This window comes from Trichosurus vulpecula, chromosome 7 (genome assembly GCF_011100635.1).
Source record: "Trichosurus vulpecula isolate mTriVul1 chromosome 7, mTriVul1.pri, whole genome shotgun sequence".
In the NCBI taxonomy this organism is placed as follows: domain Eukaryota; kingdom Metazoa; phylum Chordata; class Mammalia; order Diprotodontia; family Phalangeridae; genus Trichosurus; species Trichosurus vulpecula.
Window position 1 is genome coordinate 156,427,165 of NC_050579.1, and position 26,245 is coordinate 156,453,409.

Here is a 26,245-nt window from a genome sequence, read left to right on the forward strand (position 1 = left end):
TCTACCCTCCCTTAAATATTTGCTGTCCCAGAAAGTTCAACTGGGGAGTTTTCAGGCTCATCCTATCTATATCCTCAATTCTGGCTATTTCCCTAAGGACGTTGGGTGGAAGGCTCCAACAGTTGTCCTCTTATTGATGGCTTCTCTTATTTGGGCTCAGTATACCAGTAAAGTTTATGATATACAGTTCTTAGGCACTTCAAAAACTAATCTTCTGTAAAGACCCAGACCTATCATAGGCGGTGGGCCTGAAGGGCATACTCACCCTTCACATCACCAAGCACATAATTGTACAGATTCAGCTATAATATTCTGCAAAGTTCCTGTAGTCTTATGCCTGCTTTGATGCTTATAAGATCCTAAACCAACCCCTAAAAACAATTAGAAAAAAAAAACAAGCCTTGGGCTTCTCGACTAAAAAGGGAAGTCACTAGTACCAGATGAGCTCCCTAGGTATATAGGATTCTCCAACTAGAGATTTGGATCTTGGGATTAGTGTGAAGTCAACTCTTTGCTATTAGCAAAACTAACAAACAAACAAAAACCAAATATCTTTCCTTCAAAGAAAAAATAGATGCCAAAGAAGATGATACTCAGGGTTTCTATGCTATCAATGGACCCAGAATCAATAAGGAACCAAAACACTCTCTGGATTCCTACCATGATAAGGCAAGAAGTCTAGAGTTAATTAAGAAACAATCATGGATGAGCCCTAAAGGTAGGTGGGGCTCTCAGAAATGGATTAGGCACTTGGATTTTATTAGAAATCAATCTGTCAAAACTAAGACAAACCTCCAAGACCTCTAACTCTCTGTTTTATCAGATAAAACTACATTCTAGTTATAGAAAACTACATACCCAGTTATCAGCTGGGTATATTATATGTAAGCCTAAAACTCCAACAACATCCAGTTTCCAAGGCTATATCATAGCAAAGCACAGAAAACAGACATAGAAAGAAACACATCTCAGTCGCTTCTGTACTAGAGGCCCTTCCAAATCTTTTCCTTGTCTATCAGTCTTTTTTATTTTAATTTTTATTTATTTAATTTTTAATTTATGGAATACAAGCATTTCCATAACATGATATGATAAAAAAAGATGATTGCACATGAAACTGTAAATCTATTATGTACTATTTGCTATTCTTTTTAAATACATAATAAAGTTATCATGCAAATTTTTCCCCCTCCCATCCTAGAGGTGGCTATGATTAGAAACAAAAATGTTTATACATATAAAATTACTCTGTACATCTATTTATCAGTTCTTTCTCTGGATGTAGATAGTGTCTCCTTTCATGTGGTCTTTGTGGTTAATTTGGATATCTATAATAGTCAAAATCACTTAGTCACTCAAAGTTGCTCTTAAAACAATGTTGCTGTTACTGTGTACAGTGTTCTCTTGGTTCTGCTAATTTCACTCTTCATTATTTTGTGCAAGTCTTTCCATGTTTTTCTAAGATCATTGAGTTCATCATTTCTTGTAGTGCAGTAGTATTCCATAACAATAGTTTACCACAACTTGTTCAGCCATTCCCCAATTGATGGGCATCCCACAATTTCCAGTGCTTTGCCACCACAAAAAGTGCTGGTATAAATATTTAATATAATATGATATATAATATGATATGATATGTTTTTGACTCAGCGTCTGCAGAATAGTGGTACCAGTTTTAAAAGAGAAGATGTCTTTGGTGCATTGCGTGAGTAGTCTGATGTATTTTGCTTCCTCAGAGTTTTATTTTTCAATATTGGAATCAGTTCCAGACATAGTTTCCACCCAATGTTGTCATGGGAATAGTGCCTAGGTTATGTGTCCTATGTGTAATGTGGCTTTGATGACATGACAACTGCTTTATGGAAAACAACATGATTTCCCTATGGCATCTTTTATGCCAACTCACATCAATTTGTCTGCTGGCCAACTTCTCCACACCCAGCTCAAATTGCAGCGCAGTCTGGGATCCCATGAAGTTAATGCAATTTGATCAACCAGAAGAGGTGTGTAGGGAAGGTGGCACATCATAATTGGAAACCTGTAGCTACAAGACAGCTTAGGGTATCAGCATTGAAATATTACTCTTTCAAGTTGGAACATGAAGGTGTAGTCAGAAGCACTGAGCAAAAAGACCACAATGTTATATGCATGGTGAATAATATAATGTGTGGCTATCAGATGGGAAGAGTACCACATGAGATTTGAGATCAGTGCAATTTTTAAAGGCATGGCCATGGAACCTACTTATGAAGCTTCTTGACTATTGGGATGATAGCAAGGACTTCTCGGTTTATCTGCATTTCCTTCCATATGTGAAACTTTTTGCGTAGCAGGCAATTGCGGCAAACTGGAGTTTTACAATTAAATTCGGCTCTTGCACCTTAAAGCAAGATAAGATGTCAGCAGTGTTAAGCAGTAACTTACATGGATCATAAGGTGTTAGCACTGATTAAGAAATCAATAACCATTTGATATTCTGGAAAGAGTTCTCTTGTTGGCAGCTAAATGGTAAAATGGATAGAGTGCTGGGCCTAAAGTTATTCAATCCTTTCAGTTTGTGTGTGTGTGTGTGTGTAAGATCTTCCCCGCCTATTAATAGGCCTCATGTGGAGCCCATTAAGGGAAGCTTGCTTATAGGAAGGCTTGCACACCTTTTGTTAATAAGCTAATTAGGCAATGAGTCAGGTTGTGATGCCTTCTGGCTCTGAGCCTATTAGCTTAAAGAGTATATATTGTGAGAGGTGAGCTTTTGCTTTGGAGGTTCGCTTATGAGAAAGATGTTGTGATTCCCTGGTCGAAACTCTGAGGGGCTGTATGTTCAGAGCTCTCTGACTCCTCAGAGGTAAAGTCTCTTTTGATTCAGGGGTGGATGTAAAGCTTTGATTCAGGCAGTAGAGCCCTATCTGTTGGTCTTTATTTCTCTTTGTATTTTTTCTATGTAATTAAAGAAGATCATTGAGCCCTTTTAAGTTGCTTTCCTTAGTAAAGCAGATCTAAGAACCTGCACTAGCAGCCATCCTGGGTATTCCAGTGTGGTTGCTGTTACACCCAGGTACTTGTGGATCCATTCACACTGCCTTAGATTTAGTGATTAAATTTCAGCTTGTGTAGGGGATAATTTGATAGGTGCTTGCTGTTGATCGTTATTTTGTACTGGCCCTATAAAAGAAAGCAGAGGAGTAGGGAGACCCATGGTCAGAGAAGGAATTACTGCAAAACTAAGTGGACCTGGACCCTGCTTCCCACACAATCTTCTCCTCTGTCCCCAAAGCTGCTAATGATAGCAGAGGCTGGGGCAGGTTCTTCCTTGTGATTCCAGGTGAGAATGGAATCACATGCTCCTGGAGAGAGAAGGGGGAGATTCCTTTGACAAATATCTGAGTTCTTGGAAAATTCAGGAGCCCAGCTTCCTAGGGAGGAAGAGGAACAGGAACAGGAGAAGGATCTGGTTAGTGCAAGACTCTTGGAATTAAGAGAATACCAGAACATAGCCTTCTAGAGAAAGAAGGGGGAGAAAGCCAGCCTCTTGGAGAGAAGAATGAATACATGGCCTTGATGTTTGAATAGGAAGGGACTAAACCATGAGACAGGGGAGTAAAGACGTGAAGTTTGTCCTTTACTATCTTAATTCATATGGAAGAGTTCTGATAAAAAGGCCATTGCTTCTTTCATCATCCCAAATTTATTTACTTTCCCTGGGGAATCCAAGCCCTTAGGGTAGAACTATAAAGCTAGAAATATGTATGGATGTCTGGGGTAAAGGTAGGACTCACTAGGGAGTGGGGGTGGGAACTTCCTCATTAAGTATCCCAAATTGACTTGCTTCTAAGAGAACTTCAAGACCTTAGGATAGTATTATAAGGTGATATACATCCCTGGCATGATATCTAGGACTCACTGGAAAGAGAAGGAGAATTGCATCATTTGTGATGCATTACTAGAACCAAAGCTATCCTTTATTTGATATATGCTGTTACTTAAAGTGCTTGCCTGGGAACTGGAGACCTTTTAATCCACATCAATGTTGACTAAAACATGATCTATAGTTTGAGATTACCTTAGGAAACTCTGGATGGGGGCAAAATAGAGATTGATTTTGGAGATGTCTTCCAGATCAAACCCAGTCCATATAAATACAGAGCTTGGGGTGCTGAGCTGTGGTTTACACATAGAAAATAAATACAGCTTAAATAATTATCATCTCAGAATATGCCAACTGTTCTAAGCTAGTGGAGTTTCTCTGGCTAGCTGTAGTATTGAACAGCTGGTTGAATGAGGAAAAATAAAAAGTAAAGAGAAAGCAAAAATTATGTGGAGAAACATTTCTATGGAGTTTCTTCTTAGAGCAGAAGGGGAGACAAAACACATGCATTATTATTTTTTTTCAAGGTCTTTGTGTCCAAAGCTTTTGCTCAACTCTTGGAGGGTGAGAAGAGAAATGAGGAAGAGATTAGGAACCTGGATTCTGAGGTTATTGAATCCCATTCTAAACTCTCCTACAAGTCTTAAGAAAGATAAAAGCATAGTGACAAGTGAAGAATTCTGTTCTGAGACCAGTGAGGGACCTTTTAAACTCCTAGGGTCTAGCCAAATAGGGGTTGCTGAGCAGGGAGACCTGAGCTTCCCAAGATTAAAAGGCAACAGAAACCTTCTGCCAGGTGTTGGAGCAGATACTACAACGAATAATATTCTAGCTTCTGTGGATTCTAGAGAAATCCTGATCAACTAATCCTTTGACCTTAGTTTTGAAACTGACTTCCTACATGTTATCTCAGACCATTGGATTAACAAATGGGACTTTCCAACCTTGGCCTGGTGACTGACTCAGTCTGGCAGATCACACTCTTGCCTTGTCCTGAGTGCTTAAACCCTCATGACCCAGATCAGTCACCATGACAATAGCCTTCAACTGTCAGCTGAAACTAGAATTGGACAAATAATAATCTAAGAAACTGTCAGCTTTCATGCGATTTAGAGCTAGAAGGCACCTTAGAGATCAGATAGTCTGTCAGCTCTCCATGTGTGTTTCCCTTTTCAGGGAAAGGATAAAAACTGAAGAGAAGATACAGAATTTCAAATGAGAAAGTCCTGGGAAAGTTGACACCGCTGGTTTTCTAAAAGAATGCACAACCCTCTCCTGCCTCCATCAAGCAAATAGAGGAGCTGCTGTAGTGACTAAGAGGTGACTAAGAGTTCTTGTGTTTCTATCATTCTTTGTCTTTGTGCGTCTAGCACTTAGCACAGTGCCTGGCACATAGTAGGTGTCTAATAAATACTTGTTATGTAATTGATTAAAACAGTAAAAGGAAAAATCCCTTTTTGAGTAGGCAGGAAAAATCCTAGAATCTCAAGAGGTGGAAGGGAACTTATAGTCCATGTGGTCCAATATTTTCCTGAAAAAAAAATCCTCTCTACAAAATGCCAATCCATTGTCTGAAGTCTTTTTTACTGAGGTCATTCATTCCACTTTTGGATAGCTCTAATTGTTAGGAAGGTTTCAGAAGGAACTGAAAATTGACCTGTCTATGATTTTTACCTGTTGATTCTTATCTATACCTTCTATCTTGCTTGGGAACTAATCCCTCTTCTAGAATACTTCAGATATTCGAAAATAACTTTTCTGAGCTGGACTTGACTCAGGTGAGTCCCCGATAGTTCAGGTTCAATACTGGAACAAAATAAGACACTCATTAGGTCATTTAACAGTTAATAAAATAAGATTTACTTAGCCATAGCAACAGAAAAATATTGAACAAGGATAGGCATTGAGGCACCTTGAGTTGATTTGTCTGAGGGAAGATCACGTCTTGATCCACCTGCCAAGCATTCTAGAGCCCCTCAAGATCCTTGTGGTTGCTTTGTACTCAAATGAAGAAGAAGAGACAACAACTGTCTGAGCCCTTAGTCACCTGAGCCAACCAAATCTCAAGAAATGTCTCATAACCTTAAAATTTTTAAAAATTTAATATATTCTTATTATCTTTAAGGAAAAATTAGCCTAACTTGTATGGGGAGAACGAGTTATTGGCATATTGCTCATACACATGTTCCTTCTAAGTCTTCTCTTCATTAGATTAAACATCCTTAGTTTCTTCAACCAATTATCAGATATCATCTCAAGATCTTTCATCTTTCTTGTCTTTCTCTGGATGCATTTTGGATTATCAATTCCTAAAATGTAGATCCCAGAACTGAACAAAATACATCAAATGTGGTCTGAGAAGGGCATATAGAGAGATTATAGTTTCTTTCATTCTAAACTGTTTGTCTTAATGCAGCCCGAGGTCACATTAGTTGTTTGTTTTTGGTTTTGTTGCTGTATCATACTGTTGGCTTATATTGAACTTGTATTCCATTAACACCTTCTCCCCTATTGGGCTCTTCTGCCTTGTATTTGTGAAACTGATTTTTGAACATAAGTGCAGAACTTTACATTAATACCTATTAAGCTTCATCTCATTAGATTTGGCCTAATATCCTTAGTCCACCAAGACCTTTTTAAATTCTGACTTTTAAGCAGTAGGTTAACTATCCGTCCTAGATTTGTGTCATCTGGAAAATAATGAACATCTTACCTAAACCTCAGTCCAAGTTACTAATTGAGAGAAATGATTAATAATAGTCAATGATTTCTGAGATTCTGAGTTCTTCCCCTTTTTTCCAAAGTTCTCACTTCAAAGTTCAGTCTCTAAAGGACATTATTGATAATGAGATTGAATGAACTCTCCCCTCAACTTTGGTCAGACCCCGCCCAACCTTATGAGAATTTAATCTAAGGTGGGAAAGCTCATTGTGCTCTACACAGGTTTGGGTGTGGATAAATTCTTTGATCAGATGGGTTATTGTTGTGTTTGTCCTTTGTTTTTAGAAGAGGACCATGACATCAGGGAAATGATGACATGACATGACATGAATTCAGTGAGGCAGGGCTATGCAAGGTTACCAGCCTCACTTGCTCCTCCAGAGCCATCTGGATCCAGTGGCCTGATATTTATCAAGATGACTGGATGTGGCTCAGGTGCAATGGGAGACCCTGGCACTTTTAGGCCAAGGCCTTTTCAAGTTCTCAGTTTGAGTGAGCTAATGCCCTAGACTCACTTTTTTTTTTAAAGAGGCCTATTCACCAAGGCTGGATAATTTAGAAGTAAATGACATAAAGTTACATCCCCCAATCTTTCATTGTAATTAATATTCATTCTCTCATTAATTGTTAACATATTGCTATCCTCAGGTCACCCTCTCTTCCAAAGCCATATAAATTGTAAGCCCACACTGTGATTGGGCTTGGACATTTGAGAGTGTCACTGACCCTTTTATTAATAAAATGCTAGCATTGTTAATAAAATGATTAACTACTCAGAAACAATGTCTCTCAAACTTTTTAAATGTCACATAATAAAAGTGTTAGGCAATACTGGGCCAAGGACAGAATCAGCTCATTTTACAGATGGAAAGACTAAAGCTCAGTGAACTTAAGGTCATATATGTAGTAAGTAGCAGAGCTGGAATTCGAACCCAGGTCTTTTGATTCCAACCTGGTGCTCTTTTATACTGCCTTACTACAATACTACATTATACTGCCTCTTGTAAGCTGGCAAAATAATAATGATAATAATAATAATTATTGACATTTAGTGTTGTAATTGCTTTACAAATATTACCTCATTTGAGCCTCACAACAACCTTGGGAGGTAGGTGTTGTTATCTCCATTTTACAGAGGAGGAAACTGAGGCAGAGGTTAAGTGACCTGCCTAGAGTCACACAACTAGTAAGTAAATGTCTGAGGCTGTATTTGACCTCAAGAAGACTCCCCTCTTCCTAACTCCAGGCGCAGTGTTCGTTGTTCCACCTAACTGGTAACTAACCATTTCTTTATTTCTACTCCTTTTTTCCCTTCCTGGGGGCAAGGGGAGGTTGTTTTACAGGTGCATTCCAATTTATGAACACAACTTTCAAACTACCTGTACATAAGAATGGTGACAGCTGTCAAGGCCTTAGTCTTCAATTCCCCCAGCTAGAGTCTCTATTCCAATTCTATCTACCCTATCCCTGGATTCCTGCCTTTCTGCTTTCAAAAGCCCTCCCAGATACTTCTCTGCTGCTCACATGAATGGGGGTTGCTGAGTCTCCATTCCATTGCTTTTAAATGGGGTTCTGTAACCCTGTAAATTTCGTTCCCGCCTTGCCTTCCCTCTCCCTATCAGTGGGATCAGAGACTCAGGGTTCAAGATTACTATTGGTTTTATTACAGTTCAATTAAATAATTGTTTAAATAGGATTTTAGGGAGGAGGGCTATCATCATTTATAACATTGTTTTTTATAGGAAAATACATTTGAAGGTACAAACAATACTTACAGACTTTTTGGAACTTAACTTCTTTGGAAGTTGGAGGCTAGCAATAGTAGTAGTTTTTCGAGAAGACAGCATTCCTTAGTTTGTTTCCCAGCCCTGGGCAAGTTGCTCAATTTCTCTGTGCCTCAGTTTACTCATTGGTAAAATGAGAGGGTTGGATTAGATTGGTAGTGTCAAACTCAAATAAAAACAGTCCACTAAACATATGTAGGGATCCCTGAGGGCCACATATTAACTTAGTTTAAAAATATGTTATCTATGTTTTATTGTATTTTTATTTATTTCATTAAATATTTGCTCTTACATTTTAATCTGATTCAGGCTGTACTCTGCCTCTGTACTAGATGACCCCTGGGGTCTCTTCCATTCCAGAAATCTATGATCATAGACCTCAATCTGTAGAAAGAATCCCCACACCAGGAGTTTCCTTTACAGATCCATTTCATATTTGGTTATATGTTTTGTGTTCCATACTAGCTTTAAATTTCTGGAGCAGCCTGTGGAACCTGTAGTGCTTGGACATAGTAGGGATTCAAGAAACATTTTTTAAAACTAATTTCCCTGAAGCCTTGAGGTTAGCTTGGGCTGAAAGGATGTGTATGCCTGCAGGGATCCTGCATGTATGTATCTGTTTACTCCAAGGACATAAAGTCCCTGAGCTGGGCTTGGGGAGAGAGGGAGAGCCCATCTCTGCTAGTTGTACTCTGCTTCTGGGCCAAATTAGGAGTTGGTGAGACCCTGGGGTAATAGAGGCAAATGATGCCTCATTCAATAATGAAATGTTGTGTATAATTGCAATTGGTAATGCAAAATGGAACTTTTAGGTTCCTGCAAACCTGTGACCCCGGGACCTCTTTGGCTTTTACATTAAATCATTTCTACCCTCTAATCCTCCACCTGTTGTTGAGGCATTTTTCTATTGTGTCTGACTCTTCATGACCCACTTTGGGGTTTTTTCGGCAACAGTACTGGAATTGTTTGCCACTTCCTTCTCCAACTTATTTTACAGACAAAAAAAAAACTGAGGCAAACAGGGTTAAATGACTTGCCCAGGGTCATACAACTAGTAAGTGCCTGAGGCCAGATTTGAACTCAGGAAGATGGATCTTCCTGACTTCAGACTGGGTACTCTATCCATCTTGCCACCTAGCTGCAAGAATTAGCACATCACAGAGTGGGGAAACTTGCAAGCCTGGGGTAGGAACAGGCTTGGAAATCTTCCAGGAAAAGATAAGAGATTCAGTGGCTGAGGACCCCTCATCTACATTCATAAGTAATGTTACTTTTTATTAGAAGCATTCCTGAGGTGTGGACTATTTCCAGTTCCAGAAAGGACCTTCTGTTGGTTTAATCAATTGACAGATATTTATGAAGCAACTGTAGTGTTGCAGAGCACTGTGCTGGGCACTGGAAATTCAAAGACAAGCAGTAAGACAAAAACTGGTTGACTTCTTTTTAATATGCTAATGCCGCTATTCTTCCTCTGTATTTTATCTTTTAAAATTTTTCATTACTATCCTTTGTGTTTATCTTGCCTGTTTCGCCCTATATCACCCCTCACCCCAGAGAGCCATCTCATATTATAAACATTTTTTTTTAAAGAAAAAGAGTGGAAAAGTCAGCAAAACCAATAAATATATCAAATAAATCTGACAACATGTGTGTGCAAGTCACAGCATTTGTGGATTCCCCCCCTTCCCTCCATAAGGGAGTTGAGGGAGGTATCTTCTCATAGCTCTCCTTTGAGTATGCTTGTTCGTTTTAATTTTGCAACATTCATTCACAACAATTCCTCGTTTATTTACTTGATAGGAAGAGGACTGGGAGTGTATTGTTTCAGAAGAATAGCAGCCTCAGCTTTCCCATTCCAACTGCTGTGTCTTCAGTTTTTATCTGTTTCCTGAAAGGGGAAAGTCACATGGAGAGCTGGCAGCCTTTTAGAAATTATGAGCATCTGGTGGTAGGTAAGGCCTAAGCCAGATAGGGAAGGAAGTGGAGCTGTCCATTGAGGTGCATCTTCTCTCTTATGAAGATAAAAATGCAGAGTTATAATGATGGATGGGAGATGTGCAACTGCCCCATTGGGTGCCCCAGATTTCTGAAGCTTAGCTTCAGACACCCATGGAGATAAAGGATTTCTTTCTGCCAGCATTGTGAAGTGCCTTTTTTGTAATACATAGTGAGAGATAAGAGAGATCTTGATGGGCTTTAGTGGAATTTGCCTTTGATTAGAAGTGCATTCCTTTTCAGACTGCTCTGGGGCTTGGTGTTCACATGGACCACATGACAACTCAGCTCTCAGGTTCTAGTTCTTTGTGGCAGCCAAGCATTTAAGGAAAAGAAGGCCACAGTAACTTGCTGAGTTGGCTGTAGCCATACATTCGCTTGTTTTCTGAGTGCTGGAACCTGATTTGCATCATCCTATCTAATTTTTTGGGGGGCAGCCAGTTGGCACAGTGGATAGAACTCTGGGCTTGGAATCAGGAAGACTTAAATCCGGTTTCAGACCCTGGCTGTATGACCTTGGGCAAGTCCCTTAACTTTGTTTGACTCAGTTTCCTCATCTGTAAAAGAAGCTGGAGCAGGAAATGGCCAACCATTCCAGTATCTTTGCCAAGAAAACCCCAAATGGAGTCATGAAGAGTTGGACATGACTGAACAACAGCAGTAACAAACTTAATGCTTTTTATTGTCATCCTCCCAAACCATAGATACCCCAAATATCTTTTCTCTTTGCAACCTGCCTTATATTCTCTCTAAAGCCATCAACTATCTTTTAACTACATCTTAAACTTTATGTCCAGAAGGGAACTCATTATCTTTCACCCTAAACCTCCTCACTTCCCTGCTCCCTACTCTAAATTACCTATTATTGTGAAGAGCAACACCATGCTCCCAATCTCTCGGGCTCACAATATAGTTGTTGTCTTTGACTCCTCACTATCTCTCACCCCCCATAACCAACCTGTTGCAAAGGCCCATCAATTCCACCTTTGCAGCATCTCTCAAATGTTCTCCCTTCTGTCGTCTGTCACTGCTATCACCCTGGTGTATGCCCTCATCATCTTTTTATTCATTTAGCCACAACCTTACTTCGGGCTCCTGATACCTCTTTCCTGGACTACTAACATATCCTTCTAGTTGGTCTCCATTCCCACGTTTCTCCATCTCTCTACTCCAATCCATCCTGTGGCCTTTCTTGGTGCTTTCCACTGAGAATTCCCTCTTCTATTACCTTTGTATATTCTAGATATCTCCTATGTACCTTGATATTCACCTATTAGTTGCCTTTATTTGTTTCCTTTAGCACAGTGCCTGACCCATAGAAAATTCTTCATCCACGCTTGCTAGCTGACTGACTTTTTTTCTGTTGTAGTTCCGTTGGCATATTGACCTCCAGCCGTGGGCAAGTCCATCTCAGTCCCTGAACGAAGAAGCCATGAGATTCCTGAAATACATCAGCACTACCCAGGTTGGATTTTATGCTTTTGTACCCATGTAAGCTGATGTTAAATAGATAAGAAAGATGTGATTGTCATTTCTCCCCAGGGAGGATTTCTGGGGGAAAAGAGGGGAGAAGATGGAGTTGTAGGTGATCTCAGTGACACCTGAGAGCTAAAAGCAACATCTGGCAGAGATTTGGATTTGATTTCTGGGGCGGGCTGCTTACATCTGGCATCTCCAGCAGAGGTAGATAATAGACCCTTTATTTAGTAAAAGCCAACATTTATATAGCCTTTATTATGTGCCAGCCATTACACTAAGCACATCCTTACATTCCTCTCATTTGACCCTCACAACAACCTTGCAAAGTGGGTACTATTATAATCATCCCCATTCTACAGATGAGGAAACTGAGGCAAATGGATTAAGCCCAGGGTCACACAGCTAGAAGCATCTGAGGTCACATTTAAACTCAAGTCTGCCCGACTCCAGGTCCGGTGCTTCGTTCTCTGTGCCACCTAGCTGTCTGAAATATTTTCCTGGATTTGGAGTCAAAGGTCTTGACTATGAATCCCAGGTTTATCACTAATCCGTGTGACCTTGGGCAGGTAACTTCATCTCTTGGAGTCTGTTTTCTCATTTGTGAAGTAAGAGAGTTGAACTACATAACCCCTGAAGTCTCTTCTAGTCCTAAATTTATAATCCTTCAAGAAATGAGATCCTTTAGCATTTAATGAAAAACTTTGAAAAGTTGCATTGAAAGTCATTTGATACTTAGAGATCTGAATGCATGAATAACCAGGTAAACGGACAAAGAAGAAAGACCTTGTGGACTTAAGTCCCTGCAACATTTGGAGGGATCTATCCACTCTTACATCTCTGCTGCAGGCATTCTTGGCAGAATTAAGTGTGATAGCTGGGACCTATGGTTATAACAATGAACAGAAAATGAAGCCACATACTCGCTCAAGCTCTCACATTTTAAATCATTAGAGAGAATAGGGCTTTATGCAGTGACTTAACAAGCTCTGGCAGTTTTTGCACAACTCCTCTAGTAGAGTTGCTGACCCGATGGGGAAGGAAGGAGTATCAATTTTAGAGAGTTGATAATTCTTGACAGGTCAATCAGGAGTTTCCATTTTCAGAGCTGCTTGACCCCAAGAGACATAAGTGAAATAAGAGCCCAGGAGAAACCTAACTACCAAGTGGAGAGCTTCTGCTGAGTTAGAAACTGATGACCTAACTACCATTAATCTAGGAATGATTATCACAACAAATATAACCATATTACTAACTCAAGTGTGGGCTTTTGAGATCCATTATTTAGTGACTTAACTTGTACATAGCACAATGGGAAGAATGCTGGAGGCAAAATACCCAGATTGAAATCTCACCTCTGATGATTGCTACCTGTGACTTTGGGCGTAACCTTCCTGGGCCTCAGTTTCCTCATCTATAAAATGGGGTGGCCCTCTTCTCTTTTCTATGTATACCCCCGTACTTGATAACCTCAACTGCTTTAAGGGGTTCAATTATCATCCCCATGTACATAATTTCCAGATCTTCACATATAGCTCTAGTTTTTGTCCTGAGCTCCAGTCCCCCATCACCAATTACCTGTTGAATGTTTGAAACTGGATGTCTCGTTGGCATCTCAAACTCATTTTGTCTGAATCAGAAGTCATTCCTTCACCTCTCTCTCCAAGCCCACATGGCCTTCAAATTTCCCTAATACAGTTAATGGTACCACCATATTTACCTTAACCTAAACTCACAACCTTAATGTTACTCTCCAATTCTCAATCACTCTACACACCCAATCAATTGCCAAATCTTGTTGATTTCTCTACCATGGTGGTATCAAACTCAAATAGAAATGGGGCCACTAAACTGTATGCAAGGATGCTAATGGGTCTCATATTGACTTAGAAAACCACTTGAAACTATCTATGTCTTTATTGAACGTTTACTTTGTTAAATATTTCCCAATTACATTTAGGCTCATTCAGGCCACCCTCAAGAAGTCTGTATACCACATGTTGCCTGCTGGTGCTGTATCTGGCATCTCTGTTCTACCATGTCGCCTTCCTCTCTCTCTGTTCATAGGGTATAGTACCCTTACCTGCAGGTGCTCTGCCCAAAGGAATGTAAATTTTGATGGCTGAAACCTATCAAGAAATCTTGGGGTTTATGGGCTAGATTTTTTTTCTTAAAGACCATGTCTTAAACCCAATTCACTCTCGCTCTCATTGATTGGCCAACAATAGGTCCCAGCCCGAGCCTCACTTACTGGTCATTGTTTGATGGCTCAGAGTGAATGTAAAGAGTAATTGTTTCTATTTTGGCCAGAAACCTTGAGGGTCTTCCCCTCCCAGGTTGATTTTTTTAACTAGTTAAAAGGGGCCATTCCTTGGCTCATTCCTTACCTAGCCTTAATCACTGAATGGATGTTGCCTCCATCAAAGTGAGAACTCAGAAAGGTCTTAGCTTAAAAAGTCCAAGATCTCCCACTGCATTCAGGGCCATCTCCAGTCATTCTGATCTATATCTTGTCACCAGACCCAGATGGCTCCAGAGGAGAAAATGAGGCTGGTGACTTTGCATAGCCCTCCCTCACTTAAATCTAATTAATTTCCTCATGTCATAGTCCTCTTCCAGAATGAAGGACAAACAACAACCATATCTGTTCTGTACATCCCCTTCTCTTTACTCACACAACCATCACCGTAATTCAGGCCCTTATCACCTCTCTTCTAAATTATGGCAATAGCTTCCTTAATTAATCTCTCTGCCACAAGCTCTCCTTGCTCCAATACATTCTCCACAGTCTCCAAAGTGATTTTCCTAAAGTGCAAGTATGATCATGAAATTTCCCTACTCAATAAACTCCCGTGGCTTTCTCTAAGCTCCAGGAGCAAATATAAACTCTCCTGATATTTAAAGCTCATATTTCTCCCCTCCACACACTGTCTACAATTCAGCTACACTGGCTTACTTGCTGCTTCTCATGCACAATACTTCAACTCTCACGTCCCTGTCTTAGCATTGATTGTCCAGAGCTTGAAATGCTGTCCCTCCTTACCTCTGTGTTTTATAATCCTTGGATTCCTTCAAAACTGAGCTCAAAAATCACCTTCTATAGGAGGCCTTTCCTAGTCCCTGGACCTTTCTCCTAGTACCTTCTCCTCTTAAGGTTATCTTTTTTTTATTTTTACTTCATATGTTGTTGTGTCGTTTTCTTGGCAAAGATACTGGAATGGTTTGCCATTTCCTTCTCTAGCTCATTTTACAGAAGAGGAAACTGAGGCAAATAGAATTAAGTGACTTGCCCACAGCTAGGAAGTGTCTGAGGCTGGATTTAGACTTGTGAAGATGAATCTTTCTGATTCTAAGCCTGCTGCTCTGGCCACTGTGCCACCTGGCTGCCCCTTACTTCATATACATTTACATTTCTGCCTCCATTAGAATGTAAGCTCCCTGGAGTCAGGAACTCTTTTTTTCCCCTTGCTTTTTTTTTTAATTCCCGTTGCTTAGCACAGTGTTTGGCACATAATTAGCTTAATAAATGCTTATTGACTGATTGTTACATTGAGGGAGCTGGGATAGATGGGCTCTGCTGAGGTCCTTTCTAGCTCTATGGTCCAGTTCACTCCTTCCACAGCAATCTCCATTTCCACAGTATTGGTGAAGCAAAGCAGCCCATTTACCACTCAGAAGAGAGAATCTCGAATTCTAGGAGAGCGTGTTAAACACACAGCCTGTGGGGTCCCATGAATTCACTGACCCTCTTGAGTGTGAGGAACCAGATTGAAATGTAATTTGGGAAATATTTTTAAAAATAAATAAAAATACAATAAAGCCTAGATAATGCTGTCTGATAAAGTGGTTTTCTAAGTCAATATGTACAAGCAGGGATCTGTATGTGTAGATTAGTGGCCCTTGTTTCTGAGTTTGACAGCACTATTCTAGAAGACTCACCTTGGAGGAAGGGGGTATCTTTTTCTCTTCTCATATCATAATCAGAAAATCATAAGAACTTTAATCTTTTTTTCATTCACAGAGGAAGTTAAAGCTTCCTGAATTAGGCATTTAATTATAAGTAATAGGATGATAAATTAATCCCTCTACAGAATTTCAACTTAGCTTGCCACAAATCAACTTGTTGGATACTTGGACTTGAAAGTTATTTCTGTATTTTAATTAGAATTGTTTAATCTCTCCATGGTACCGTCATTTTATCTCTTGATTTTACATGAAGGATGAGAAAGCTTAAATTCTTAACTTCAGCTTAGTGAAGCCTTTGAAACACCCTAGGGGAAGATGGAAGCTGTTATGAATTGGATCTGGGAACCATAGGCTCTGCTACAAAAATAAAACAAACCCGCCAAGTACATGTCTTCGAGTAGCTTAAAAAAACATAAGGAAGCTCTTGGAAGTATGAAATGATCCTTTCAAGCTCCTGTCAGGTCTTTCTTATGGTTGATGTCCCAAGAGAGAAAAACATTTTTAAAAATAAACAGCCTAAGGAATAAATCATAAACTCATAGAACTGTAGAATTGGAAGAAACCTTATATTTTATTTAGTCCAGTCTCTTCATTTTGTTGTTGAAGGAACTAAAACTAGAGGAGCTAAGTGAGTTGCATGAAGTCCCACAGCTAATTTAGTAGAAGAATCCAGCTCTTCTGACTCCAAATCCAATGCAGTTTTAAAGAAACCTTTATTAATTTATTTAAAAAAATAGTTTTTAAGAACCATAACTTAAAATCAATTGTCATTTCAGTCTTGTCTGACTCTTCACAACACCATTTGAGGTTTTTTTGGCAAAGATACTGGAGTAGTTTGCCATGTCCTTCTCCAACTCATTTTACAGATGAGGAAACTGAGGCAAATAAGCTTGCCCATGGTCACACAGTCAGTAGGCATCAGAGGTTGAATTTGAACTCATGAGGATGAGTCTTCCTGATTCTAAAGCCAGGGCTCTATCCACTTTGCTGTTTAGCTGCCTGTTAAATCAATAGTTTTATGGTAATTGTTGACTATATCCACAATAATCTAGAGTGGGTCTAATTGTTTGCTTAATAAGAATCATCTCTATTGTCTACATCTTATAAGGAGCAGTGTGGCCTAATGGATAGAGTTGCTCTAATCCTGCCTTAGACAAGAATCCTTTGCAAATCATATAACCAACCTCATTGCCTCAGTTTCCCTATCTGAAAAGTGAAGATGGTAATAGCACTTTTCTCACAGGGTTATTGCGAAGTGTCGTATGTCAGCTACTTTTACTTTGCAGTTACCATTAGTGTTCCTGCATTTTGCCAACCAGAAAGCTCTCGAAATCATCTCCTGAATGGCCTTTATAATACAAATATTTTATGCTTTGGGACCCAGCAGAAGCAAATGTAAACAGAACAGTCAAACGATGCTGGAATTAATGTAAGTTTCTAGAGGGCTGTTATTTAGTGTCCTGCTTATTAAGAAACTAGGTTAGACCCCCAAGACTCGACAAGGCTTTTGCAAACAGTAGTGATTTACAACAGCAAATGGTTATTCTTTCTTTAACTTTTAGGTGCCAGGGTGAAAGCAAGAGAAATTAATGAGAGAATTTGCTTGTGACAGATAATTAACTCAAATTCCCTGAGTCTCTGGTCAATTCAATTAAACAAATAATTGTGAAGTACTTAATACATACTAGGCACCAGGCCAAGCGCTATGGGTACAAAATACCTTCAAAATGCTTACTTTCACCTGGAGGATATAACACTATGGATAAATAAATACAAATACAAGAACATTGGAGGAAAGAACAATTAGGGCCATGAGAAAAGGGGACAAAAGCTTGGAAGGAAGTTTAGGATTCTAAGAGGAAGAGATGAGGGAAAGAGCGCATTCCAGGCCTGTGGGACCATTTGTGAGAGGCCACCAAAGCAAGGGATAGGCTATGGGAGAATAAGGATCATGAAGAACAGTCTCTATTTCTCAGTGAAGTGGGAGGTGGGGTCCCTGCTGAGGGAATCTGAGGAAAGAAGACTAGAAACAATCAGTGATGGAGAGTATGATGGATTCAATCAGGGAAGGATAAAGTTTTATTGTAGAGCAATGAGCGTCCAATCGCGATTTGTTGTTCAATCATTTAAGTCATGTCTGACTCTTTGTGACCCCTTCTGAAGTTTTCTTGGCAAACATACTGTAGTGCTTTGCCATTTACTTTTCTCATTTTACAGATGAGGAAACTGAGGCAAACAGGATTAAGTGACTTAACCAGTGTCACACAGCTGGTATGTATTTGAGGCTAGATTCAGAAAAATGAATGTTCCTGACTTCAGGACCAGTGCTCTATGCACTTAGCTACCTAGCTGCACCCCTTCCCCCTCGCTCAATTGAGATTAGATAAGATAAATTAATTGTGAGCCCACATTCTATGGTTCTGAAATTCTAGAATTTTTTGCTACCTGGTACTTTCCATTCCTCCCACATGCTGGACGGCAAAGCTTTTTAAAATTTTTTTATTTTAACCACTCACACCTCATTTAAAACTTATTTTAGCAATGACAGCATGCAAGCCTGTGGTAATACAGGACTCCCTGTTACTTAAAATTATCTCAGTTAGCCCTGGAGAATCCTAATGGGCAACACAATAATAAATCCTCTAATGCTGCTGAAATGGATTCACCCACGTCATTTTATGGTGATGTTTTTCTTAATTATTTTGTTATGGAGAGGGGAGGGAGGATTTCTCCTAAACATTAAGGCCTTATGTTTCATATATTGTTACCTGTACTTTAATGAAACACCAGTAGGCCCATCTGAGTTTTTGGATAAGACCTTGCTTGCTAATCCAGCATAATATTGCACTCATGTTAATGAAAGTAGTATTTTCTTCAAGTGGGAGAGACAGTTCTGTATACTCTTCTAGGGCCTGAGAAATGTCAGACATTGAAGGCTGGCAAACATGAAGCCATGAAGCACGATAAGGACTGTGCTATTCTCAGATAAGCCTTCCTGTTCAACCTCTGATGGCAGCTCCCCAAGCCATATGCCTTCAGGAAACATGCCTTGGGGAGTGTCTGGCTATGATAACGCAGCGATTTCAAGCAACAGAAATCATTTTAAAAGAGAAGGAGGAAAAAGAAATAAAAAGTTGTTGAAGGCTTTGTGGTCCTAACCTTCAGAAATTAAATAAGAAAAATAACCAAAATTATATCAAGGTTCCTACATGCTCTGCTTTAAGAAAACCCAATATATAAAAATGCAAGCTTATAAAAGTATAAATTAGGAAGTAACTATTTGCCTTATTAAACGTAACCTTATACAAGGCTCTATCATAGTCTTTCAAAATTATTTTTTATTTGGTTAAATATTTCCCAATTATATATATAAAATTTAGAAATTTTTTAACTGAGTTCCAAATTTTCTCCCTCCCTCCATCTTATCTCCTCTCCATGAGAAGGCAAGCAAATAGATTTTGATTATACATGTGAGAAATGTACTTCCATATACATCATGTTACAAAAGGAAAAAAAAGATAAAGAAATTTTTTAAAAAGTATACTTTAATTTGCATTCAGATCTCATCAGATCTCTCTCTGGTGGTAGATGGCATTTCTCATCATGTATCTTTGGGAAGTATCTTGGATCACAGTCTTGATCAGAGTAGCTAAGTCTTTCATACTTGATCATCCATACAATATTGCTGTTACTGTGTGTAGTGTTCTCCTGGTTATAATCACTTCACTTTGCATCAGTTCATTTAAATCTTCCCAGGTTTTTCTGAAAGCATCCTGCTCATCATTTCTTATAGCACAATAGTATTCTTTTTTAAAGAAAAAGAATAGTATTTTATTTTTTTCAATTGCACAGAATGACAATTTTTAACATTCATTTTTTATAAGATTTTGAGTTGGAAATTTTTTCCCTCCCTTCTCCCAAAGACAGTAAACAATTCGATATCACAGAGATCCTTTAAATGAGAGTTTCTTAACATTTTTTTTCTGACATAGACTTCTTTGACAATCTGATAAAATGTATGGGTTTCTTCTTAGAATAATAATTTTAAATTTATAAAATAAAATATATAGGAATATAAAACAAGCCAGTTATATTGAGATATGTTATTAAATATTAAGAAAAACAAATTCATGGACCCTAGATCAGAAACTTTGCTTTAAATGGTGAGCTAAGAGTACATTTCAAATTTGATTCAATTTCCCAAAATTTGTCATATGTGGAACTTTTCATGATTATGTACTACTCAATGAAGTGAGATGTTTATGAAATTGAAATAAAACACTTCCCTTGAGCCTCTCTGGTTAATGGTGCTATATAAGCATAATGCTTGTGTTTGAAATGCATTTTGTATAATGGGTATAGTTTTTCAAGTATTCTTTCTACCCACTCTTCTCATCTTCAGGACGCAAAAGGATACAGTAGTCACTAAAATTATGTTTGTCCACATAGGTTTATTTTGTAGTGTATACCTATCTATCCAGTTTTTTATGATTAAAATTGCAAGGGGAAATTAAAGGAAGCAGAAACTAATTATCTGAGTTGGATTATAAATAAGTTATTCTAGTTTCACTTATTTATTTACAAGGATCCTTGTCTATAAATCTTATCCAGAAAACTAAAGCAACCAGTATTTAACTTTATTTTTTTTTTTAAAGAGGAGAATTATAATTGGGAAACACTGTCCAGTGTTGCCAGTTGGTCTTTGATGTTGATGCTTTTGAAAGATATGATAATAAAAAGCACAAGACCAAGTTGTTTCTTCATTTTATTGTGATCCTTTGAGAGAAGGTAGGACCATAAAAAGATATTGGAATGGAGGATTTTTCTTTCCAATAATGACAACAACTGTACTTGGTCAGATGAAATATGTGGAAGGAAAAGAAATACATTTTCCAATCCCTTGTCTAGTGTAATTTTCACTTAAGTGAAAAGAAAAACCCCGGGTTATTCTCAGCCATGGTTAAAAGTTTGAATTTCCCACTTGATAAAACTTTATAAACCTGCATAAATATTAGATATAGAAAAGATTTTAGCTGTCATTTTACAAAAGAGGAAATGAGGCCCAGAGAGGTAGTACAATGTTTTGCCACCTAATAGGTATTTAACAAATGTTTGTTGAATTGAATTAAGTGAGCTATTTAGGGTTACAGACCTATAGAGTCAGGACTAGAAGCCTTCTGACTCTCTAGTCTATTATACCCTAAATGCTTTGTGTTAATTAAAAGTTCTTTTTTGGGGGAGTGGGGGGAGGAAGGCAATCAGAGGTAAGTGACTTGCCCATGGTCACACAGCTAGTAAGTGTCTGAGGCCAGATTTGAACTCACATCTTCCTGACTTCAAGGCAATCTGTGCCACCTAGCTGCCCCTACTACTTAAGGTTCTTGAAAGGAGGTTCAACATAGTTTTCTAAGGTTTTGGTTTTTGTTTTAAAATTTAATATTTATTTCTGGTTTTGTTTTCACCAGAGCAGAAAAAAAGATAAAGACTTTGCAAAAGCAGGGAACAAGAGGAGAGAATCAACAGATGATTATGGGATTATGATATTTCCACTAGATTCCTCCTTAACCTTTCCTCATGCCCCTCCTCTAACCCCCCTTTTTAAAACTGTACTTAGAATTCCCTGAAAAATAATGTGGCAAGAGCAGTTGGCCAGGTAACCGTCAAGTATTAGGAAGATTAATGAAGTTGGCTATGTTATCTGATGAGACCAACATAATTAGCTGCGTTTCTATTGCAATTTTGGAAAAATCAATTCAGTGCAAGGAGAGTTGAGCCCAAGGTGCCTTTCCTATTTTTCAGGTCTCTCAGAGAAGCCTGAGGTTTTATCTATTACTATGTATTTTCAAAAGCACTTATACACAACATAGCATTAAAAATAAAATTTTCATTTTATATGTTCTGTCGTATTCTGGAAAGTAGCTGGAATTGCCTTAAATCCATAGATCTTCCTTAGAAAGTGAAGCATTTTGCTGTGCTTCTTGCTGGGCTGGGAAAACATACCACAGCTTGGTAAGATCACTATCTTGGCAACAGTAAATGTTGCCTTTAGCTCTCATGGCTGCAGCTGTATAAGCCATGTAAGCAATTAGAGTCTCCTCAAATGAATAGCATGTTTGCTTAGGGTACAGCTGAGATCAGAGAGGTTGACTTTTTTTAATACACATTTTCTTTGGTTTTCTTATTTGTCTTTATTTTGAAACACTAATGATCTGAGGATCCCTTTTATCTGTTGGACTGGGGTCTTTCTCACAGGACTAGGCATATGCTTTGATCCCCCTCTTTTTATGGAATGCGTGCTTATGGGATGGCAGGAGAGGAGGGAAGAGCTCCCTCTCTGTTTTCTGGAAATCCCAAGGGAGAGAAAGTTCTAGAAGGAAGGAGGTAGAAGAGGAGGGGGAGAGAGAGATTTCTCCTCAGTGTAGCTCACCAAATAGACAGCTTCTCCTATTCTGTGGTTAATCAATCTTTTGACACTAGTGACCAAGTAGGAGCTGCTTAAGGTGGCATGTCTTTTAGCAGGGGAGTAGAACACATGTCCCTCAGAATGATACCTGAGCATATGTCCAGCTCCATGGGAGGTTTCCCCAGTCCAGCAGAACAGAGAGTTCCATAAATCATCCCTCTTAAATTTATTTTACAGAGGAGTTCAATACTTTTATTTTTGAAGAGAATTTTCTCTGTTTGGACCATAGAACCACACTGAAAGGAAGAAAACATGCATGGATTCTATAGATCTCTGGGCCTGTAATCAGGAAGACCTATCTTTCTAAGTTCAAATCTGGCCTCAGACACTTACTAGCTGTGGGACCCTGGGCGAGTAGCTTAACTCTGCCTCAGTTTCCTCATCTGTAAAATGAGTTGAAGAAGAAAACAGCAAACCACGCCAGCATCTTTGCCAAGAAAACCTGAAACTGGGTCACAAAGAGTCTGATGTGACTGAAAAACAGCTGAACAACAATAATAAACCATTTATAAATTGCATGACATTGGTTAAGTCACTTAACTTCCCTGGGCCTTGGTTATTTCAGTTATGAGACAGGGATAATGGCATAGTGGCAAGTGTAATGGATTTGGTGTCAGAGGACCTGGGTCGAATTCTGACCCACTTATTACCTACCTGACACTGGCCGTGTCTTTAACCTCTCTGGCTTTCTGTATTCTCATATGTAAAGATAGGAATTTACTGAGAGTGGGGGCTGTTTTGTTTTCGTCTTTGTGCCCATAGCACCTAGCACAGTGCCTGATGATTAATAAATGCTAATCATTTATATATATACACACACACACTGTAAATTCTGATCCATAAATGCTTCAATGAATTGAACTGACTTGACAAACTGGTCTCTACCAAGTCTAAAATTCTATTCTACTTAGCTTCCTCTAGGTTACAGTTAAAATGCTCCCCTCAATGGTATTTAAAAAAAAATGTTTTCCTTCCTATCAAGCTAATGCAGCAAAACAAAACAAATAGGTTCCCTTCATTTCCCAAACCCAACCTAAATTTCTAGGAACAAAGTCCCCTGGGGCTCCCTCTATTCTTTGTGATTAGTATTTTTTTTAAAGCATTTCAAATGTGCTCCCTCCCTTTTATTTCAGATCTCCCAAAATGGTTATCTCCTTTAATAAGGAAGGACATGGCTATACTCCTATAAATTTTAGGGGCTATGAGTAAAAACACATACAGTTTTGACTTATAATGTCTCTTAAAAAATATGTGACCTTCACAGATTTCATGCAACCATTTGGTCCCAAGTGGCCTGATGAGTGATTCTGGAAGCACAAAGAAGCCCTGGCCCATCTGTCTTGATGAGAAGTTCAGCTTGGCTCATCAAATCCAAAAGAAGCGATGCCGTCTTTACTCTTTGGGGTGAGTATATCAGGAAAAGGAAAACCAAATCTACTTCTACCATCCAGAGCTGTTTCAGCATCATCCAAAGGCCCATGTAGTCAAGATGTAAAGAATATTGTTGTTTCTTTACCTGTCTCACTGAAAACATATCTGTCTGTCATCTGCTCATACCTGGAGGGCACATGGAGTTTGTTTGCGACTAACTTCTCTCTTTCTAAGGCTTGCTTGTCTTTCCCTTCCTTTTATGGCAGTGAATTGACAGCTTCGGTTTTCAACAGGGATATGGTTCCCATGATTGTAGCTCATGAATTTAGGATTAAAATTTAGCTTCCACATAAGAGAGAGAAGCTATTCTGCCTAATGAGAAGAGCTCAGAGAGAAAAGACATCTCAGGCACAGTGATTACCATTTATTTCCACAGGGGACATGGCCAGGGTTGCATAAAAGCCTTCCAGGGCTAATAGTCAAGCAATAAGATTTTTCTGTATATTTTAGGGGAAATGGGCCTGTGCAATAAACCACACATTTTCTGTTTGGTGATAATGTCACACAGGGAAAAATTTTTTAAAATTAAATCTCATATCCTTTAATTTTTTTTAAAAGCTACATATAAAGCACTTAATCTTTCAGTATCTTAGGCAACTCTGTAAGATTATAAATTTCACCTTAGGTATAAGATGTAGATCCCAAAACAGATTGGTTCTGATTGGTATCAACAGAGGGAATATCCTCGTTGGGAGGACTCTATGCCAATGAAAACATAAATTTGATTCAAATAAAATAAATATGTGTAATTCTCTAAGATTGAGGCATTTAAAAAATGTAATAGTATTTTATTTTTTCCAATTACATGTAAAGATAATTTTCAACCTTCATTTTTTGAAAGATTTGGAGTTCCAAATTTTTCTCCCTCCCTTCCTCTCCTCCCCCTTCCCAAGGTGGCAAGCAATCTGATATAGGTTATACATGTGCAGTCATGTAAAACATATTTCCACATTAGTTGTGTTGGGAAAGAAGAAACAGAACAAAAGGAAAAAACCATGAAAAAAAGCAAAAATAGTATGCTTCAATCTGCCTTCAGACTCCATCAGTTATTCCTCTGGATGTGGATAGCATTTTCCATCGTGAGTCTTTTGGAATTAACTTGAATCATTGTTTTGCTGAGAAGAGCTAAGTCAATCATAGTTGATCATCACATAATGTTGCTATTACTGTGTACAATGTTCTCCTGGTTCTGCTCGCTTCACTCAGCATCAGTTCATGTAAGTCTTCCCAGGTTTTTCTGAAATCTGAATAGGTATTTATTAAGTACCCACTATGTGCCAGGCACTAGGCTAAAGTAAATATTATCATCTGATACTCACACCAAGTAGATGATATTATCATCCCCACTTTATAGCTGAGGAAGCTGAGGCAGACAGAGGTTAAGTGACTTGCCCAGGGTCACAAAGCTAGCTGTGACTTGCCTTACAGTCATATTCCTTCTTTATCTATAAAATGGTAGATTGAATTGGATGATTGGTAAAATCTCTTCCACCTTTGCATCTTAGACAAGAGGCTCTCAATTCACACTTGAGGATGTATGGGTAGATGTTTAACAGCCATCTTTTCAGGGGAAAAAGAAATGAACACAAAACAAACTTTTAAGTTTAATCTCCGTTATTAACATTTTCTCTGTTACCTTCTTTAGTCTAGAAAATCAATAACATAAATCAAGCCAATTTATATCATTTGCCAATTTCTAAGGTATAAACGCTCATGCCAAAAACTGAACAATCAGCTCTCCACAATTAGCTGTGTGACCTGGGCTAAGTCACTTCATTTTCTGAGCCACAGACTTATCTATATAATGAGAAGGCTGGACTAGATGTCCTCCGAGGCTCCTTCCGGCTCTAAATCCTTGACCCACAAAGCTGAGTTATAAGAAGTGTGCTGATTTGTCCCAAGTCACACAAGAAATAAGTGGGAAAGTCAGGATTCGAACCCAGGTTTTCTGACTTCACCTCCAGTGCCTTTTCTGCTATGCCATATTGCTAAAGGAAGGCTAGGTAGACTACTTGTCGGGTATATTGTGGAGGAATTTTCCTTCCAGGTATAGATTAAACATAGTAGCCTCTGAAATCCCTTGTAACTGAGATTCTGTGATTGTGATTTTTTTTAAAGCAACAAACCAAGATGTATCTGAACATACACAGGTATTTCTTAACTTAACAAGGAAACTGTAGCTCCAACACTTTCTTTTTTAAGATACTGGTTTAGAATTTGGAATGTATTCTCTCCCTTATATAAATAGAGATGCATGGCAGTTTAGGTTCCCTGGCCAGCATACAAAAGCCTGTTTAATCATGCTTCCTTCAAAGTTCTATGATTTCCTCAGCATATGTACTCCGTTCACTGATAGCGATTTGCAACCCCTCTTTATTTGTTAAAAAATAAATCTACTTATTTTAGAATTTATTTTTTAAAAATTTTGAGTTCTAAATTCTTTTCCTCTCTTCCCCTTATTCCACCCAAAGGTGGAAGGTAACAAATGATATCAATTATATATGTGAAATCATGCAAAATGTATTTCAATATTATCCATGTTGCAAA

At 38.6% G+C, this 26,245-nt stretch overlaps 1 protein-coding gene across 1 annotated transcript in view; it reads left to right on the plus strand.

Moving 5' to 3' along the window:
- The window catches only part of METTL24 (methyltransferase like 24), a 171,440-nt gene that overhangs the window by 40,724 nt on the left and 104,471 nt on the right, over positions 1 to 26,245 (plus strand). The window contains exons 2-3 of the mRNA XM_036767909.1: positions 11,732 to 11,827; positions 23,532 to 23,671. Coding sequence (XP_036623804.1) covers positions 11,732 to 11,827; positions 23,532 to 23,671 — 236 coding nt within the window. The remainder of the gene's footprint in view (positions 1 to 11,731; positions 11,828 to 23,531; positions 23,672 to 26,245) is intronic.